The sequence below is a fragment of the Phascolarctos cinereus genome, unplaced genomic scaffold, assembly GCF_003287225.1.
Source record: "Phascolarctos cinereus isolate Bilbo 61053 unplaced genomic scaffold, phaCin_HiC Scaffold_4;HRSCAF=312, whole genome shotgun sequence".
Taxonomy (NCBI): domain Eukaryota; kingdom Metazoa; phylum Chordata; class Mammalia; order Diprotodontia; family Phascolarctidae; genus Phascolarctos; species Phascolarctos cinereus.
This window is the reverse complement of record NW_027555847.1, coordinates 293054063-293075709: the sequence shown is the minus strand read 5'-3', so window position 1 is coordinate 293075709 and position 21647 is coordinate 293054063. Positions and strand designations below refer to the sequence as shown.

Below are 21647 nucleotides of genomic sequence, written 5' to 3'. Positions count from 1 at the left end.
AGTGACTTGCCCAGGGTCACACAGCTAGTGTCCAGTGTTTGGTCTGAGGCTGGATTTGAACTCAGGTCCTCCTGACTTCAGGGCCAGTGCTCTATCCACTGTGCCACCTAGCTGCCCCTCTGTAGTTATTTTAAATAGAATTTCTCTTTATGTCTCTGCTGGGTTTTACATAGCAGTGCTGATTATTAATGTTAATTTACTTTATATCCTAAAACTTTGCTAAATTTAGTGTTTTGGTCAATTTTAGTTGACTGTCTAGGGTTCTCCAACTAAATTATCTTTTATCATCTAAAAAAAGATCCTTGTTTTCTCTTTGCCTATACTTATTGACTCTATTTTTCTTGTCTTATTGCTATAAATAGCACTTCTAGCACTATATCAAATAGTAGTGGTGATATTGTAATATCCTTGCTTTACCCTAGCCATATTGGAAAGGCCTATAGTTAACTTCCATTATCTATAAAGCTAGCTTTTGGTTTTAAGTAGATGCTAGTTGCCAAATTAAATAAAGGCATATTTATTACTGTGTTTCCTAGTGTCTTTTTTTTTTAACAGAAATGGATACTGTTTTGTCAAAAGCTTTTCCTGTATCTATTGATGTAATCATGTAATTTTTGTTGTCCTTGTTATCAGTATGATCTATTGTGTAGATAGTTTTTCTAAGATTGAACCAGACCTGCAATCCCGGCATAAATCCAACTGGCCGTAGTGAAATATTTGTGATATGTTGCTATAGTCTCTTTCCTAGTATTTTATTTAAAAGTTTTGCATCTATATTCATTAGATAGTGGTCTCTAATTTTCTTTATCTTTTTGGATTTCCCTGGTATCAAGACTATATTTTTTTCATAGAAATAACTTTATAGGATTCCATATTTTCCTATTTTTGCAAGAAGTTTATGTAATATTGGAACTAACTGGTCTTTGAATCAAACTCATATTTTTAACACCAATGTTCTTCCAGTTATGCTAAATGGTTACAAATCTTGGAACACTGTAATCTCCCAAGTTAAAGTTGTAGGGGACCCAAAAAGCACTAGACAGATGCATGGTGGGGTTAAGCAGCCCACAGTTATGAATTGTGATTTAGAAGCGACATTTAGAAGGATATCATCCAGGAAACACATCATTAGAAAAAGAGGTAGATCAGTCATCTAGTAAGAGAAATACATAACAAATGGACATCCCAAATTATGCCCTAGTTACTTATGGAAAAAAAAATGTTAATCTATAGGAAGGTTTCTAGCACATTGGATAGATTCCCACAGGATCCTGGCATCAGAGGGGATTCTAATATCATCTAGTTTCCTACCTGAAGCTTAACTTCTTTCTCCAACATCCCTGATAAATTATAATCCATCCTCCAGTGACCAGGAACTCACTATACACTTGAGTGGATAGTGCTTAGATCCCTTCTATTTCTGAACAGCCTTAGTTAAGAACTATTTCCTTATATTGAATTCAGATCTACCTCCATGTAATGTAATCTGCCTCCAACATTGGTCCTAGTTCTGGGGCCAAGTAGGACAAATCTAATCCCTTTTTACAAAACTTCACACGTAACTTAACTGCATAACTTATTTCACTCATGTGCCCCCTAAGTATCCCCACTCAGTTCCTTCAACCACTCTTACCATTCTGGTCACTCAGGATATTGAACAACTGGACCTGGTATACTATTGCATTCTTAAGTATCAAATCAAAATTCAAAATAGCTCCCACTAGAAGACAGAAGTATGGAGCGCTTATTCATTCAGGGCCAATGGGGCTGAATAGGCACTTCCCTTGACAGTATATTATTGGAGTAGATCCACTTGCAGGCTAATTCTGCTTCTAAGTCCTTGTGGTGTCTTTCCTTCTCTCCCCCTGATGACTCCAGTTTGGGTTTAATGGATAAGTCAATTCTATCTATGTTTTATTTAATACAGTACGATTTTAAAGAGTGTTAATTTTAAACAAGGTGCCTATTCAATTGTGGTACTGATAATAATGCTCTAAGTGGTAGGCTAAGAATATTAGACTAGTCATCAAGAGAATGAATGCTTTCATCATATCCTATGACAAAGTGCTTCTAAAAGATTGGTATTCTCACTGACTATGATTTCTAGGGGTAATTCAGAATAATTTTGTGAGTGCTGCCAGAGATAATGGAATTTATGTCATAAACAGTTCTTTAATTGATTTAACATCAAATGTGGGAAGAATCCTGACAGGATGAACTTTTATTACTGATCAGAACAGTAAAGATCATGACATGCAGGTTATCTTGACACCTATAGGTTATAATCATAGTGTATGCATATTAAGGTCATACACCAATCTTATTCTCATTTTCTGTCCTCCATCCTTTGTCAAAAACATAAATTTTAGGATAATTGGATTTAAAGTAGACTTCTACTGAAGATCATTTAGTGTATGCCTCTCACTTCACAGGTAAGAAAACAAAAACCCAGAGAGGTTCAGTGATTTGCATATGGTCACACAGGACATAAGTAAAGCAGGGATTCAAACCCAGGTTCTTTGACCAGATTCAGAGCTCTTCCACTGTCATACACTACCTTTGGCCTACCTGGCATCCTAACAATCTTACAAAAGCATCATGTACTGTGTTTTAAGTGACAAGATGTTTTTTAAAAAAAAATTGGGGGGGAACAGGGTTATATTCCTTCAAAATATATTTTTAAAACTGTCATAGAGACATAAAGCTAAAAATTAGCAGAGGTATCCTAACAGTAAAAAAAATCTGTCAACTCACGAATTTTTTTCTCACTACTCTGGGCTCCCCTAAAGGCAAGAAAACAATTATGAAAGTCTAATCAGCATCAAGTTTAGGAAGGGAAGATACATTTTTCAAAGGAATATTACACTAGAATCATGAATCTGGAGCTACGAGGGGCCACAGAGGTCATCTAGCTCAATTCCCTCATTTTACAGGTGAAACCTAGACCCAAAGAGGGTGTGAGTTGCACAAATTCACACAGGTTGTATCAGAGAAAATAACTGAACCCAGGTCTTGATTCCAGAGCTAACGCTCTTGCCACTATGCAAAATTACTATGGCACTTTGCTTTCATTATTTCATTTGATCCAAACAGTCTTTTGGAGACAAAAGTATTAACTCAATTTTAAAGATAAGGAAACAGTTCTCAGAGGAATTAAATAAATTACCCATGGTCACTACTAACGTCTGAAGTGGGATTTGACCCAAGTCTCCTCTCCCTAGGTCGGTCCAGTCAACTTTCCACTATCAGGGGATGTATCCCCTATCGGGATGTATTCCACTATTGGGGGAAGAACCCCCAAGAAGCTAGACATGTCATTAGGTTTAATAATATCAATGTGGTGCATCCTGATGTGCCTTAGTTTACAAAGTGCCTTCACATCCATAATCTCGTTCCCCCCTCTAGTGGCTGCCACAGGGATACCAGTCTTAAGGAATACGTGCTGCCCAGGGGTTACAAAGTCCCCAGGTGGTATTCTAGTAAGGTAAATGAAACCAGAACCTCACGTAGTTTGACACTACCACTGCTTGCTTTGGACTTTGCATAGTAAGATATTTTGTAATGGTTGTAATACAGAGATTCCATTCTCCCACAGCACGTAAGTTCCTCGAGGAGCTTCTGCCTTTTGTTTATGTCACCAGCACCTATCACACTGCAAGATGATTAACATATCCTTGAAAGGATCCTCAAACCAGTTTTATAGTATTTTCTTCCTTCCTTGGACTGCACCTGCTTTACTTCAGTCTATCAACTTTCTAGGAAGCACTTTTGGTGAGTCAGAAAAAGGTAGGCAACCAGGATCAATGGGATTACAAAGGCAGAGAGGGAAAGAGGAAGAGAGGAAGAGGGAGACAGAGTGATGGGCTTGTTTTGCTTGGCCCCAGAAGGCAGGATTAAAAGCACAAGAAGTCACAGGAAAGCAGATTTCAGCTCATTATGTGGAAGACTGTGACAACCAACTATCCAAAACTTTCAGAATGCATCGTTTCCAAAAGTAGTGAGCTCCCTGTCACTTGAAGTTTCCAGGCAAAAGCTAGACAATAGCTTTTCAAATGCTTCAAAAAGGATTCCTGTTCAGGTATTGGTTGGATTAGATGGCTTCCCTGCCAACTTTTGAGAATTTTGTAAGAAATGTATCTGCCTTCCTAGGTAAAAGAGAGGCATTTTCAGTTCAAACTCCGAGCAAAGAGAAAACAACAATCTTACATTACCAGTGGGTAAAGGGGAAATGTAGAGTGAAAAACCACTACCTCTGGAGTCAGAGGACCTAGGTCCACACCCCACCTCTGACACTTGCTGCATGATTATGGGCAAGTCAACTTAACCTGCCTGGCCCTCTGTATCCATAAAACAAGGGAGTTTGATAATTTCTGAGGTGCCTTCCAGCTCCAGACCTCTGATCCTATACTGGCCTTACTACTCTATACAGCCAGAAGCCCTGGATCCAAATCTTGCTTCTGCTCCCCACTCCAGCTATAGGCTTGGGGACAGCTCATTTCATCTCTCTGGGCCCATTTCTGCATCTGATAAAATCAGGGGATTGAACTAGTTTAAAACTTCATTTCAGCTCTAAATTGTAGTTTGCACATTCTAAATATACCTTCTAATAGTGGAGGGTAATGGTTTATATTTTAATGGAAATTTATCCAACATTTAGACTATAATATGAATTTATGGGATCTCAGCATACTGAATCCATAACGTCTTTTGAGGATACTGAAGTAGTTCTTAAAATCAAAGGGTTTAAAAAGGAACTTTAATAGAGGAGTGTAATTAATTAAACTTTTCTGCATAAAGCAGAATTTCCTAGGTTAGCACTAAAGTTTTTGCAATAGAGTTGATATCATCTTTACCACTTTATCCTTCAATCTTTATTAATAATATAGCACTGTATACAAATTTACAATAAAAAGTTACTCTTACTGAAGTACAATTTATAATTCAGAAATTCAACATTAATTCATAGTACTTCACATAAAATAATGTAAGCCTATTGGCTTAGAAAATTACATCTATAGTACTGCCATATTTAGTACATGATTGGTAGAATTAAACAGATAACTAAAATAAATGAAATGTCAGCAAATAGGTAAAAACATTTTTAAAAGCAAGAACATAAATAAGGAAACTGAATCGCTTAAAATAAATTCTTTAAAAATGCAAAAATACTTTCCCCCAAAAGTATAAAACCCAAACAAGTGAAAATAATGAAAGCATCTAATATTTCAAATTTCTAAATATGACACTCTGAGATCATCTGTTCATGGTACTAAAAACAGGCCATGGTTTATTCCATTTACATAAGAATACTTGCCATCACAAAGTCAAGACATTGCCATGATTAATTAGATATTGTAAGCAGCCATGTTTCCTACCCCACCCTAGCCCTGACCCACCACACACACAAAAAAACCTTCAAAAATTCTTTCAAATGAACAATTCAAAACAGCCACAGATCTAAGGATCATCAAATGTATATATATATATGTATGTATGTATGTATGTACGTATGTGTACACACACACTAGCAATTTAAGAAGCATCTGCACCTTTCCACTTATGCTTCTTGCACAGAATCTGATATGAACTGATAACAAAATAGTTTATATATTTATATTATTTGTTTGGGGTTGTACTGAATTCTACTGCCCACAAAAGCAATTATCTTGGGACTATTAGGACATATCACATAAAAGCACATTACAACAAAACATCAGAATTGTGCTAATTTCTAAATATATTTGCATATTATGAGAGGATGGTTATTAAGGCTTTATTGCAAAAAGTGTTCTGTACCACTGAAGACACAAAAAAAATTATTCATGCACTCTTCATAGTTGTTGCTGTAGAACTAGACACGCAGGTGTTTTTTCTTCTTACTGTAAACTTTTCTCTTGAAAATATCTTGAAAGATATTTTTCCAAATTAAAGTCAGGCTAGGGGTTTCTGAGAGATGCCACCTCAAGGTGGTAGAGTGTGTGAGTGTGTGTGTGTGTGTGTGTGTGTGTGTGTGTGTGTGAGAGAGAGAGAGAGAGAGAGAGAGAGAGAGAGAGAGAGAGAGACAGAGAGAGAGAGAGTGTGTTTAGTAAGGGGAGGGAATATTTATATCAATTGTCCTGGATTAAAAAGTACAATAGCAAGGGAGGTGGAGGGTCTCAGAACGTTGCTTTGGGAGAAAGACTTCATCTACCCCTCAATTCCACTGACAGCTTCCTTTACTTCACTGACTATAAGCAATCCATGTCATTTTGATGATGATGACGATGACAATTTCTGATTCAGTTCTAGTGCTCTGGTATCTCCATGGACTTTGGCATTGTCTACAAGCATCTGTGATGAAAAACCAGAGAGACTGTTAGGAGGTCTCATAAAGTGACAAAGTTCACTATTTTCATAACTAGTAAACATTAGATATTCATAGGAAGAATATCAGACTACACAAGAACAAGATCAGTAGGAAAGTTCAGTCATCCTGTTGAATTTGACTGTTCAGCCAAAGAATGGGTTATTTTTAAACAGAACTGACACCAGGCCGGGAAGCACATCACAATCAAATGTTCATTCAAGGAGGCTGCCTCCACATGTTGTTCTTTTCAGGTACAGACAGCTCTCTCTCTCTCCATAAGTGGACCTCACTGCGTAACGTGAAACTGTCTGCAGCGGTGGGAAAGGAAGAAGGGAGGCAAGAAAGGGGCCGTGAACCTGTGGAGCAAGGGAGCTGGTACCAGGACCTCTGGGGCCAGGGCCAGCCACGTGGGTGCCTGGCCTGAATCAAGAGGAAGAGAATGTGTGGGGCAGACACATGGGGGTGGACACAGATACAGACACAGGGGTAGATGCGTGACACTCAGGAGACAGACAGACACACGTACAGATGGAGTGGGACAAAGGTCTCCTCTTTTGGTGCCAGAGGTCTCAAGCCAAGCCCCCAATCCTGTGGTGGCTATGGTGGTTTAGGTTTTGGTTTTTTTTTGGGGGAGGGGTAGGGTAGAAGAAGAAGAGTTCGAAGCCAGGAATGCTTAGCCAAGGCAGGGGAGGAGAGAAAGGACAGTACTGCACAGTAAAGTTAACATTGGTGGGTTTTTTTGGAATGTGAATTTCTTTCAGAATTCTTTATGTAAAGTCCAATTTGGGAAATGTGAACTTACATAAAGTGAAAACTGTATAGCTAAAAGGTTTTACTTGATTAGTTTTGTAATCAACACTAGTTTCCCTCCCTCTTTCCATTTTTTAGCTGGTGGCCAACCTGGCTCTTAGATGTCCAAAATATGTCATACTATTAAAAAAAATTATTAACTCAATGTGTAGGACTTTTCTAGCAAATACTCCATATTTCCACACATTCTACAAAATGCAGAATTCCCAACCTATTCTTCAACCTAATTATTGAATTATATCAGCTCCATGCTTTTCTCCAAATAGGTTAATTGCATGCTTATCACCAAAGTTAAGTTTTTTGAAAGCAGGTATTTTACCCAAACTTTAATTCTGCATTTCTCTAAGAACCAAAAATGATTGGGAACAGTCTGTGCAAAGGTATGGATGTGGGAGACAGTGCAAGTCTGGAGAACAGCAAAACAGTTTGGCTGGAAAGCGGAGGGTGTAAAAGGAGGTGATATGGAGTAATCTGGCTAGATCCAGACTGGGAAGGGCTTTAAATGCTAGGCTAGGGGACTGACATTTCACCCTAGAGACAACGAGGAGACACTGAAGGTCTTCAAGCAGGGGAGCGATATGATTAGGTTTTTGCTTTAGGAAAATTATTTTAGGAACTTCAGGGAAGACAGACTGAGAGGAGAAACTAGAAGCAGAGATTCCAATGAAGAGGCTACCACAGATCCCAAAATACACTGGCAGCTGCTGAAGTAGAAAAAAGTAGACAGACTTTAAGGAATCTGCACATAAAGTGGGTGAAGGATGCCAGATTATGATATGCAGTGGGACAGACCAGTGAGTTAATCAATCAGTACACATAATCTGGGGAGGGAGAGCAGACAACGAACCAAGCCTGGAAAGAATTAAGGTAAATTCACCAAGCCTTGACAACTGGCTATTTGGGGAAGAGAGTAGAGAGTCAAGGCCTGAAGAACCTGGGTTGCTAGAAGGACAGTGCTCCTCAACAGAAACAGGGAAGTTTAGAGGGGGGTGGCATGGAGTATTAGGCTGTTTTGTCTAAATTTGGGGGGGGGATGCATTTAATAGTATAGGTTTCTTGGGATGTCTGTTTTGTCAAAACAAAATATAGCAATTTTTTAAAAAAGTATTTGACATGTCTACACAGCCCTAAGGGCTCCCTTCTAACATAGGCTTCACCACACAAACATGAAGACTACGTAAGACTACTGCATAGAGACAACATAGACTTTTGTTCAATGATCCTCTAATTATATACATGAAACAAACAATAAAACAGGGAGGCCTATGATCTCCAAAGGAAGAAGCACAGAGTGAAAACTGAAGAGAAACTCTCTATAGCGGGTGAGGTCCTCCAGATGCTTCTGCTACAAATGACACTGTTCTCACTGCACCACATCCTAGAATAATACACATGCAGACAGATGCTACTTAATGAGAGTTTGGCCTAGGAATCTGCACCATAAAGTGTGTGAAGGATGCCAGACCGTGATATGCAGTAGGATAGAGTGAGTCAATCCAGCAGTATATCAGTATCAGTTTGGGCAGAGAGAGCAGACAATGAACCAAGCCCAGAAAGAATTAGGAGGAAAAGACAGGCCTGGATTGTACTCAGAAAACTGCAGCGTTTTTGTCAACAATGCCAAAGACTGCCTGAAACTAAAAGCTATTTTTTAAAAAAACACTAATATGCTTCCAGTGATTCTAAATGGCACTGAGCCATGAAACATCATAATCTCTGAAGGATCAAAATTGCCAGCGACCCAAAGGTCACCAGAGACACAAATGGTAGACATAATTTGCTGCAGTATGTTAAGGCTACTAATATTACGTAAAAGGTGCTAAAAAAAATGTGTTAACCAAGAAATGTATTACTGGAAAAGGAGGCTGGCCAGCAGTGAATGAGAAGAGATGCATAGCCTCAGTACTGCACTGGAATACCCATGGGATATTAAAGGACCTAGACAGGAAGGTCTCAGGCATCCTGGATTTCTGAGAAGATCTCTGTAGGAGAAGCACACAGCTCACAGCGTGGCTGTATTACGTATGACCCGCATCCCTGGAGAAGGTGCAAATGTAGAAGAGATCACAGATCCATCAGAGTACAAGCATTTGGATGAGTGTTCATCACAGAAACCATGTTATCAAATTTGAGGACAACAAAGCCAAAACGGATAGCTAACAAGCTCTATGACAGAATCTGTACCTTCTCAGTCTTCCAATCTAATAAGTAGGAATAATAGAGATTAACAGAGGTAAACGTAAGGTTCTACACCTTGATTCAAAAAGATTAGCTACACAAGTACAGGATGAAGAAGTAGTTCAGTACATTTTATATGAATCCTATTACAATGTTAAGTGTCTTGTGAGTAGGGATTGTTTCCTTCTTGTACTTGTATTTCCAGCACCTAGCACAGTGCTCAATAAATACTAGTTTATTAAAAGAAAATTTTTAAAGTTTTATTTTAGTAAACTTCAATGTCAACAATGTGATGTTGCAACCAAAAAAAAAAAAGCTGGTGCAATTTTAGGCTGCATTAATACAACGTGTAATGTTCAAAACAAGGAAAAGAATCAAAGGAACTAGAGGATAGTATCAAGACTGAAGTGGGGTGAATATGAATGCTGCTTTCTAGTATCTGAAGGACTGTCACACGGAAAAGATATTAGATTTGTTTCAATATGGCTACAGAAGGCAGAACTAGGAGCAAGAGTGGAGTTGTAACAATTGCAGTTTTTGGCTAGACAAATGAAGATAAAATAAAATTCCCATTATAGTTGCCTCAAAGTGGAATGGGCTGACTTATGATGGTGAGTTTCCAGTCAGTGGAGATCCTTTACACAGAAGCTTGAAGTGTGTCTGTCCTTTTTGGGCATGGGGGTTGAATTAGACAATTTCTGAAGTTCCTTGTAACTGTGAGATTCTATGACTGATCTCTAATAAACTGTGAGTTCTTGGTGGGAAGTGATCATCTTATTATTTTTTTAAATCCCCCTCAGCACTTAGCACAGTTTTTGCATGAAATAAGCACATATTTGTTTCACCATTTAACAAACATCTCATTTCTTCATAGTCACTCCACAAGGCAGGAAGGGTAAAAATTACCATTGCTTCTCTATGCCTATTCTCACTTTTCATCATCTAGATTTAGTTATTGGTATAATTCTAGTGGGGCAGCTGGGTGGCGCCATAGTGCACAGAGCTCTGGGCCCGGGGTCAGGAAGATTCATCTTTCTGAGTTTAAATCTGGCCTCAGACACTTATTGGCTGTGTGACCCTGAGCAAGTCAATTAAATCTTTTTGCCTCAGTCTCCTCATCTGTAAAACAAGCTGAAGAAGGAAATGGCAAACCACTCCAGTATCCTAGCCAAGAAAATCCCAAATAGGGTCACGAACCCTATGAAAAGTCAGACATGACTGAAAACAACTGAATAACAACATAATACTAGATAACCTAGGTCTTACAATTTCTAACATGACATATTTCCCACTAAGGCATGCTGTTTTTTCTTAAAACAACTAGCATTTCTTCTATCTCTCTATTACCCTCAAAAAAATTAGTAGTTTTTTGCTTTATTTAGTTTTAGCATATATCTCTTTTTAAATTTTACATGATTTCCTTTAATTATGTTAACAAGTAACAATATTCATTTTAGGCAGAACACATTTTACTAGGACATTTTTCTGAGCCTTTGGCCCTACAGGCAAAAATGATATGCATGTTGCAATAATGGGCAACACAGGTATATGGTGAGACAATGTAATAATGGTGATATCAATAATGGTACTGCACCAACTCACTGATCTTCTTATTTCTCCTGGTTTACTACTTAAAATAATTGTCTATTACCACATTAGACTTTACATCCCTTTTAAAAATTCCTTCTCTCCTTCACTTTGTAAAAGTAGAGAACTAGAAAGGAGACTTTAAAACTGCGTCCTGAAAAAGGAAGCAAGACTTTTTACTACAGAATCCTAAATCAGCTTCAAAATCATATTGGGACCAGAAAGCTAAAAGATTTTCCTACTGCAAGTTCCATTAGCTATGGGCTCTAGATTCCTAGCATTTGCCATTAACTGACATAGCTTATTTCTATTAAACCTGATAAAACTTTAAAGCAGTTTGTCCCACAACAGCTTTTTTTAAATGCTAGCACTTGAACGTACTTTTAACTATTTTTAAACACAGTTAAGGCGGCCTCATTTTTTGTGTGTGTGAGGTAATTGGAGTTAAGTGACTTGCTCAGAGTCACATAGCTAGTGAGTGTTACGTGTCTGAAGCCGCATTTGAACTCAGGTCCTCCTGACTTCAGGGCTGGTGCTCTATCCACTGTGCCACCTAGCTGCCGCTGGTAGCCTCATTTTAGCATACATTCAAAAAAAAATCCTCTTGTGCTATCTTATTAGTGCATATCTTGTTTTGTGGGGGGAAAGCTCAATAAAAACTGCTGTACATGGTATCCTCTGACCATTTGAAAAAGCTTTAGAAGTACTGCCTTCTTCATCTTCTCAAAAATTAGGCAAAAATAAGTAGGAAAAGAATTTTTCTCCCAATACTGTGATATCCAATAAAAACATTAGATTCAACATCATTTGAAAAGACTTCCCTTTAAATGTGGATTATAAAAAACTTATTCTCCCCTTAAATAAATCATATGTGAAAGCTCAAACTTTATAAGGAATGTCACTGTCACTGTCTATTACCATTTCCCTCTCTCAAGGGTCCAGACTAGTTTTTGTTCTTCCTTTTTCCCCTGATTCTTGTGGTCCCTTTTGAAATATCCCCTCCCCAGCATACCCCCTACCCGAACCCCACCTCCATGCTCACACACACTCTCTCTTTCTCTCTCTGCCATCACTGCTTAACAGCAGAGGCAAATAGGAATGACCTATGCTCAAAAGAATACCAAACCCATTATTAGTCAGATGGGAATTTCTCATGATTCATGGCAAGATGGCAACTGGAAAGTGAAACTTGTGATTGGTGTGTGAATACTCCCGAACCTTTAAGAGATTTCACTGCAGATATTGTAGTTTATTTGCCAGTATATATGTAGTACACACTGCATGTATATTTTTTTAATAGGAGAATTATAAAATCTAATGCTAAAATCATTAAGCTAGAGATTAATTGCCTTGAAATAAATCAATTACTTACATCGATTAGTTCATAATCATCTTTGGCATATAAATGTCTCAGCAGGTACCAGCGTGCAACTGAGACGATGGATTTAGGATACCCAGGCTTATATACTACTCTCTCCAAGAGCCGCCGTGTCTCCCTGGGAAAACAGAGTTGATGTTTATAGCAACTTAAGTAGCACCAGCCATTTCATACCATAAAATTCCTAATTCCCAATTCTCTGATTTCTTCTTTTGCAGATATAGTGCTATAGAACTTAATGAATTTTTAATTCAAATCTTTCAAAATGAAGGAAACAGGGTATTAATTCTGATATACAATGGAGCAAGGGAAAAGGCAAAAAAAATTACACAAGAGGTTAATAAGAAGGGTTTGATCCCCTACTAGACTATCAGCTCTATATAAACTTTGTTTCTCCTCTGGAAACTAATACAACATTTTGCAGATAGTAGGTGATTAATAAACATCTATATAATTTGATTATATTATACAATGTTGGGTATTTCTGGGGGGAACACATGGAATATCTGAACAGGTCTTATGTAATAAACTATTAAAACCAAGCTAAATCATTGCCACATCAATGCACATCTATTTTTTAATATCTGATCTCAGAAAAAGAAAACAGACCTTTTTTTGTGTGTAATCTAGATAAAAATATCCCTTTTTTTGTTTACAAGGGAAAAAAAGAATACTAACTACCTAGTAATTTAGTTTTTAGATATCCTTCAAAAGCTAGCCCTGGAATAGCTTTTAATAAATAAATGCTTATACATATATACATACATATACATACATATGTATATTTATATATTTTTTTAACAAGGGGGCAGGGGATGCAAATAAAATATTAAAGCTAGTAACACATAATCATAACAACTTCCTCAATTGCTATACAATCAGTCAAATGCTTAGAGGGGGGCAGCACTTCTATTTATTTGTCTAATATTTGACTAAAAACAGAGTGGAATAGTTTAAGAGTCAGTCATCTGCTCTCTTAAAGCTTCCACTCATCCAAACCCATTAAGTGCTACTGCTACTTCTCAGCAGAAGTTTCTCATCTGATCCAGCCTTGCAGGGGAGGCAAGAATCCCTTTTATATCATCCCTGAAAAAGTCTGCCTTTGCTTTTGAAAAGTTCCAGTGAGAGAAAGCTCAATAATTTTCAGTGCAATTAATTCTATTCTGGAGAAGTTCTGTTAGAAAAAAAAAATTCCTCATATTGAGCCAAAATCTCCTCTATTACTTACAGTGCTTGCTTCTAAGTCTGCCTGCAGAGCAGCATAGCACACCACTACATGGCAAAAGGTAGGCACATAGCAAACGTTCTTTAAATTAAACTTAACGTGAGATGTGTGTTTCACACTTTTTACACTTCATATGTTTAAATGATACCCACCTGAAGACTTCCCTTTTCCAACTAGACATGCCCCACTCTTTCAACTACCTCTCAAATATCATGGTTTCCAGACCACAAATTAGCATCAAATACTTGGCTTAAAAGAAGAGATTCTGAATTGAACACAATACTACCAATGCAGTCTAACTATTGTAGAGTAAAGAAGAATTATAACTGTCCTTGATCTAAGTAAAATAATTTTCTATTAATACTGCCTAAGATTGTACTAGAGAGCAAGAAATGACCTCGGAGTCAGAAATATTTGGGTTCTGCCTCTTGACACATATGACTTTGTGACCACAGGCAGACTACTTAATCTTTCAGTGCCCCAGGTAACTGTACAAGACTATAAACTACAGACAAGTTGCTAATAGGCACTGATGGAGAATCTCCATAGCAGGAGTATTCTACATCTCAGAAATCCAAAGGTCTAGACCCTCACTCTTACCTCCTAGTAGACTGCATTATCATTTTTAACAGTTACATTATACCATTGGCCTGCAGTCAACTAAAAAACACCTTGGTTTTTCTTCCTCTCCACATTAACTACTGTCATATCCCACATGGTACATCTATCTCACAGGACATCAGCACTTTACATTTGTCCCAACTGACTTTGTTGGTTAACCCTAACTTGTGAAGATCTTTTTGAACTCTTGATTCTCTCCTCTGGTATATTAGGTGGAATTCTAATCCTCAAAATTTGGCAAATATATATTTATATTTACATATTTATATATATATATATATACATATATATATATATATTTATGTATCTTCCTCTTAGGTGATGATTAGAAAGGTGGTAAAGAAGACTGTGAATTGCAAAAAACAGTTGTAGAGTATAACTTGATGACATACCTTGCTCCCATTTTGCGGTGAAATTGTAACAAGGCTTGCAACAGAAGAGCCAGTGGGCAAAAGCAAAGTTTCAGTGCTTCAGCTGTAGCTTCCTGAACCAAAGATGGCCAGTGATCATTTGAAATATCAGCCTAGGAAAATGTAAAAGAAAGGAAAAGATATTAATTTGAAATTTATTTCAAGTGTATCAGGTGTACTAAAATCAAGTATGACAAGAAAATGTATCATTCCATTTGGATTTCAACAAGTGTCTATCATTTGGATAACCTTTCTTCAATTAAATATGTAAAACTTAACCAGTCTAACTAGCTTTTAACACTACACAATAAGAACTAATGCTGAGTGAAGTGAGCAGAACCAGGAGAACATTGTACAGAGTAACAGCAACATCATGTAATGACCAACTTTGATAGAGTTAGCTCTTCTCAGCAATATAACGATCCAAGACAACTCCAAAAGACTCATGATGGAAAATGCTCTCCAAAACCAGAGAAAGAAGTATGGAGTCTGAATGCAGATTGAAGCATACTATTTTCACTTTTTTTTTCTTTCATGGTTTTTCCCTTTTGTTCTGTTTCTTCTTGCACAACATGACTAATGTGGAACTATGTTTGACATGAATGCACATGTATAACCTATATCAGAGATTACTTACAGTCTTAGGGAGGAATGAGGAGAGGAAGGGAAAAAAATTTGAAACTCAAAATCTTATAAAAAATGAATGTTGAAAACTATCTTTACATGTAATTGAAAAAATAAAATACTATTTACAAGAAAAAATAAAATTACACATGATAAATGTACATTCCTAGGTATCGACTGGTAGATGTTGTCAAAGAAAAGGATGGAGCTACAAATGACATTTTTAGCGAGTCCTCTCAGCATGAAAATGATGCCAAGTGATTTATTAATAAAGAAATTGTGTACCCACATGTTTACAGTGTTTTTCCTTTAGAAAAAAATCACTAAGCAAGAAGCATTAATCAAGATTTAATTTTCTAGGGTAAAAGTCATCACATGTATCTATGTACAAGTGCCTATGTCTGTGCACATCTCACCAGAAAATACATACTTCAGTGCTGCTACATTATTTAATGCCTCGGGGAAAAGTATCCATTTCCAAATGGAAACAATAAAAGAGAAAATGATTCCCTTGAAATAAGTTTTAAAAATGTCTTCTGAAAATTGTTCATAATATGCCTGAAACTGTGGTCAAGATTCTAAGAGCAATGATTTCTGAGTATTTTAATGGAATAGAAATAACATTAAGTCGCAATCAAAATTGAAATGTAAGTTAAACCAATAAGATCCAGATACAGTTCACCCATTAGTAATTTGGGCAATAATTTAAGAGGAAACTTTCTAATTAAACTGAAAGTAGGAAATGAAAGGAGGTCAAAGAGAGTTTGCTTTAAAGATGGGGTCAATGATACATTCCAAAACATCTAGTCAAAAAAGCAGGACTGGGTTAATACTGCTAAAATTAGACTAAACAACGAAGCTTTCAAGAACCAAATACCTGTTTTAATCACTAAGAAATTAACAGCAAATATCTTTTTAGTGAGTTCTGGCATTTTGTATGCCACTGTGGTACTGCATATAGAGGGCTAGACAAGCAGCCAGCAAGACCTAGATTCAAATCTCACTTCGGATGTTTACCAGATGTGTGACCACATACAAGTCATTTAGTTTCTATAAGCCTGTTCCTTCATGTGTAAAATTGGGAATAATATTATCCATACCCCTTACCTCAAAGGATTGTGAGGTTTGAATGAGATAATGAATGTAAACCGTGTTATACACTATAAAAATGCTCTACAATTGTCAACCATTATTATTCTATCTGAAGACTCATCATAAAGTATTTTGTAATATTAACAAAAAGAAATTTAGTATAAGAGAAGATTACTATATTATCACATACAATCTGGCCTCATACAAGACAGCCTGCAGTATATGGATGAATTCTATAAAAATTCACAAAATAAGAACAAACTTTACCATGAAAATACTAATTTTTATCATAATAATATATATTATATAATACTATTATTATTACATTACATAATAATATATGACAAATAACACATTTATTTATATGGCATTTTATATACATTATTTCATTTCATCAAGTATCCTCAGTTGACTTATTAATTTTAACACCTTTTTAGCCTAAGTGAAAATATTCTTGTGGGGATTATAAATTGCAAAAATCATTACTTTTATTCTAGCTTCTATTGAAAGAAAGTTTTGTTTTCTGTTTTAAATTTTTGTCAAAGTTCAACCTGTCTAGTATTCAATGTTCTCCACATCTGGTACCATGTTACATTTCCAACTCGGCCACATTTTACTCACTTCCTACACTCCAGCCAATCTGGAATACACTCTGCCTGAATGTGTTCTACTTCCTCTAGTCTCTGGGCCTTTGCTCACTGTTCCCTATGTCTGGAATACCCTCTCCTTCACCTCTCAGGAAAGGTTGGAATTCGAACTTCACTGATTTCCTGACTGCTCAATACCACCAGAACCCCCACCTCCAAGCCCAGAGAGTAGTGACCTTTTCTCTAAGACTTCTCACAGTACTTTTTTTTTGGGGGGGGGGAATGAGGGAGGAGATAAACTCTCAATTAGTGATTCTCTAATATACTTATGTAATACTGTATATAACAGTTAGTTATCTGTGTAAGGAAGGAAACAACCATTTCTCAAATACTTACTATATGCCAGACATTATGCTAAGTGCTTTACAAATATTAAGCATCAAAGTGATGCCAAATGATTTATTAATAAAGAAATTATGTACCCAAATGTTTACAGCATTTTTCCTTTTGAAGAAAATCACTAAGAAAGAGGCATTAATCAAGCTCTAATTTTCTAAGGGAAAAGTGAACATGTCTATCTACATACAGGTAACTATGCGTCTGTTATTATTATCCCATTTCACAATTGAGAAAACTGAGGCAGAGGTTAAGTGACTTGCCAAGGGTCACATAGCTATCAAATGTCTGAGGCCAGATTTGAACCCATGCCTTCCTGACACAAGGCTCAGGGCTCTATCCATTGTTCTACCTACTGCCTTAGTGTCTTACTCTGATTCTAGACTCTAAATTCTATGAGGGCAAGGGCAGTGTTTTACCCTCATTTTTAATTCCCCCAGTACCTAGCACAGGAGAAAACCTTGTTTACTGAATAAAAACAGGCTATTCCTAGGCCCATACTTGAAGCCCCTGTGGCTGTATAGGATTAGGCATACCTGCATTTTTCTGATGACCTTTGAGTACCCAAGGTCATGTTCAAGTCATTAGGCATCAGAGTGTAAAGGCAACCCATTTGTGGAGGGAAACGTCATTTAGGTGATAATATCTTTCTCACAAGCTAATGGCACTGACAGGATTAAATTATTAAGAAAACACATAGCTAATAGAAGGGTACATGGTGTAATACAAAGAGTACTTAAATGGGAGTCAAGAAACATGGTTCTTAGCCCAGCTCTGCCACTTACTTTGCTGTGTGAACCTGGACAAGTCATTTTACCCCCTATGCCTCACCATCCTAATCTAGAAAATGAAGGAGATGAGAGATGATCACTGTAGGGGGAGTGACAAATCACTGATGCATTCTTAACAAAAATGGCAATCTGACGTATTAATGACCTGTTTTTGATTACTTCTTAACACATACCATCACCACAAAATACAAGTTGTTGTTGTTGCTTTTCGCTAAAGTTCAACTGAACGGTTGTAAAACAAAACTGTGGCCTTTAATTTTTCTCCCCCACTGAACTCTTCTCTCTGCTCATGCAGTTAACAAGTCTAAAATGACTTGATGTTTAAAAGGAAACCAAAATTGAAGACAGAATATAGGAACTTTCCAAAAATAACTATGTTAAAAGGCTATCATCAATTTAAATTAACAATCCAATCCAATGTAATAAACATATATTACATGAAAGGCTTGTAGATGCTACAGATAAAAAAAGACCAAATGGAAAAAGCCCTTGCCTTCAAGAAGCTTGTATACTATTGGGAAATGGAATCAATTGTTCGTTATAATAATTACAAAAGATCTTACCCTGCAGACTTCCAGGGCAAGTAATGCCAGTCGCAGTAAACTTGAGAGTTTTCCATTCCAATGACCCTGCTGGGATGCCACCTGGAGACTCTTTCTGTAGCACATCTCTGCAGCACCCATCATTCCCTGAGACTGGTATACCTGTGCTAACCACTAAAGGAAAGCAAGAGACCAGGAGGTTTTAGATACTTTACACCAATCAAATATCAGTATACTACCATTTTTTGGTATTAAAATTAATAAGCAATTTGGTTCCCCACCCTCAATCATAGTAGCTACAGCTTTTAAATTATAGTTTATATTGATAATGAAAGCACAACACAGGCCTAGAGAGTGACAGATTCTTTACTCAATTCTGCAAACCCATATCCTACCTACTTCCTTATTCTGAAGCCTGGGAGGGTGGGGTTGGGGTGGGGTCTTCTGAAATTTTAAGACAGCTATAAAGAAAACAGAGAGAGCTCATCTACTGCAGTATCTGATCTTTGATTACAAGATGCTAACAAAAAGTTATTGTGAGCACCACACTCTGAATCTAGAATTAAAGTACACTAAACCATATATGATTTTTCAATTATATCATTATATCAAAGAGCCTATTAAACTTAACTTTAAATAATATAATGTTTAACACTTTTCAGTGATCCTGACTATAAAACAAGCAGATTAAAGATTGGAATGAAAGTGTAAAACATCTGTAAACAAATATAAACATCTGTATCAAAATTCCTCTCAAATTTTTCTGAGGTTTGAGAAAAAAATGACAAATAACAAGAACATATTACTTTCTTTCAGTTAAATTAACTATAACACTACAAAGTTTTAGGAAGGTTCCATTTAATATTAAGTTACAATGAATATGTAGTGAAATATACAGCGTGATAGTGAAATGTACTATAAATAATAACATGATAACAACTGATGTTTATATAGCACTTTAAAATCTACGAAGTGTCTTAAACACATTTGAGTTTCACAACACCCCTGGATTACTATACACTTTCCCCATGCTTGGCAACAAGAGTTATCTCAAAATGGAAATAACAACTTTAACTAGTTTGGGCATCAGCCTAGGAGATACTTGTAAAGGTGATAATCACCCAGTAAGACAAACTGCCTAAACCTATAGTTGCTGCAAAAGAGCTAAGCATCTTTAAAGAAGGTGTAAAGAGTACTTGTACTACTAATAATTGAATACTTTTAAAGCACTTACAATGAGTTTAGCCTAGAATTAAACAAGAAGAGAACAGGTTGGACTGCTTTCAAGAACCTGCAAGATTCTGTTAAGGATCCCAAACTTTTTCCAGAAACAGAGGCCTTTCTTTTCAATGCCATCATTCTATTAGCATTTTTATATGGCTGATATATGGAACACAATAATCTCCAAAGAACTGAAAATGAATATCACACATAAAACAATGGAGAGGTGTAACACATATGAAGTCTAGTTCAAAGAAGACAGGGAATAAAAAGACGTCATTACATGATTAACAATGAAGACAGGATGATCCTGAGGCAAGGGTGAGAGAGAAGAGGTGGATAAAACAGTCCAAATACTTTTCTGGTATGTATATTAGGTCAGAAGAAAGTCACTCTTGGGCTGACTTTCCCTGTAGAATTTTTAGTTCGTTGGATCCTACCTCAAATTCCTCTGAATTTTTTTGAAAAGTTTTTCTTTAAATCTAGGGTTCACATTAGACTACACCTAACTTTCTTTCTTTATCACAAATTTTAAGATGAAATGGGTCTTGCCCCTAAATAGCAATCACTGCCATCACAGCAACCAATTCCTTCCTGTTGGTATAAAAAAAAAATTTTCCCTTACTTATTCCTCTACCTTTAAAGGATGGGGGTAGCTAGATGGATCACTAGATAGAGCTCTGGTCTTGGAGTCAGGAGGACCTGAATTCAAATCTGACATCAGACACTTGACACTTACTAGCTGTATGACTCTGTGCAAGTCACTTAAACCCGACTGTCTCACCAAAAAGGAAAAAACAAACAAAAAAAAAGAACTGTTTTGAAGGATGAAATTTTCCTTAAGCCAAGTCAAGAAATTCTGTTTTTGGCAGAAAGAGGGAGTTCCAATAGACACGCAGATAAGTTAAGCTCCCCATAACCACTAGATCATACCTCCATGCCAGACTAATAATCCATTTCCACAACTCTTCTTGTAGTTCCTCTCTTGCTCTATGCCATAGATAATGAACTCCAATGGCAAAAATGTGTCTATTTCTGACTTCACTGATCTTCACCCAAATGTTTTCTACCATGATTTTCTTTCATCTCACTCTTAGATTTCCTTAAACTTTTTTTTTGGCTGAAATTAAGAATTAACTAATACTTCTACTTCTTCGAATGTTTTTATGACTTTTAGAAACTGAAGATCACCACAGCAAACTGTAGAGCTCTAAATGGGTATAGCTCATTCAAAAGCAACAGCAGAGTTAAAAAGCAATGCGGAATTGCACTATCTATTGGGAAGATATACTTACATATGCAGTATATTCCACAGGGGAATCACTCATTAAAAAGTGACCAAGTTTTAGAGAGTCACAGAACATAAAACATCTGACCCAGAAGAGGATGTCGAGGCTCACCTAAACTACCTCTTTAATTACACAGGAAAACAAAACAACAGAGGCCCAAAGAGACAAAGTGGTCATATAGCCAGCTAGTGACAGAGCTAGATTGAGAATACAGTTCTCCAATCTTTTGACTACAATTTTTATCTTTATTTTAGCTATTTAGACCATACAGTGAGTTTAAATGACTTGCCCAAGACAAAGTTGATTAAGAAATGCAATACCCCTTCAACTCTACTAGAAAAAGAGAAAATAATTTACCTGCCAAGCTGAAAAAGATGTTGAATTGGACACAACTGTTTTTTGCAGCTCTTCCAGGACAGCATCTGGAAGATGTTTCTGTGCCTGCAGCAGAGGTTTACACTGAATTTGCCTTAAAAGCAGGAAGACAGTTGGTTGGTCATGGCTACTTTTTAAATGCTAAAAAAGAAAAAAAAATCAAAATCAGAAGGAC

The 21647-nt window shown here is 36.7% G+C and overlaps 1 protein-coding gene across 3 annotated transcripts in view; it reads right to left on the bottom strand.

Annotated features, from left to right (window-relative positions):
• Positions 1-4848: 4848 nt before the first annotated feature.
• SKIC3 (SKI3 subunit of superkiller complex) overlaps positions 4849-21647 on the bottom strand; it is a 116891-nt gene continuing 100092 nt past the window's right edge. For all 3 annotated transcript variants that reach the window (XM_021008782.2, XM_021008772.2, XM_021008788.2), the window contains 5 exons: positions 21455-21613; positions 18609-18761; positions 14538-14668; positions 12294-12417; positions 4849-6330 (listed from right to left, as the gene is read on the bottom strand). In XM_021008782.2, coding sequence (XP_020864441.1) covers positions 6244-6330; positions 12294-12417; positions 14538-14668; positions 18609-18761; positions 21455-21613 — 654 coding nt within the window. In that variant the 3' untranslated portion in view covers positions 4849-6243. The remainder of the gene's footprint in view (positions 6331-12293; positions 12418-14537; positions 14669-18608; positions 18762-21454; positions 21614-21647) is intronic.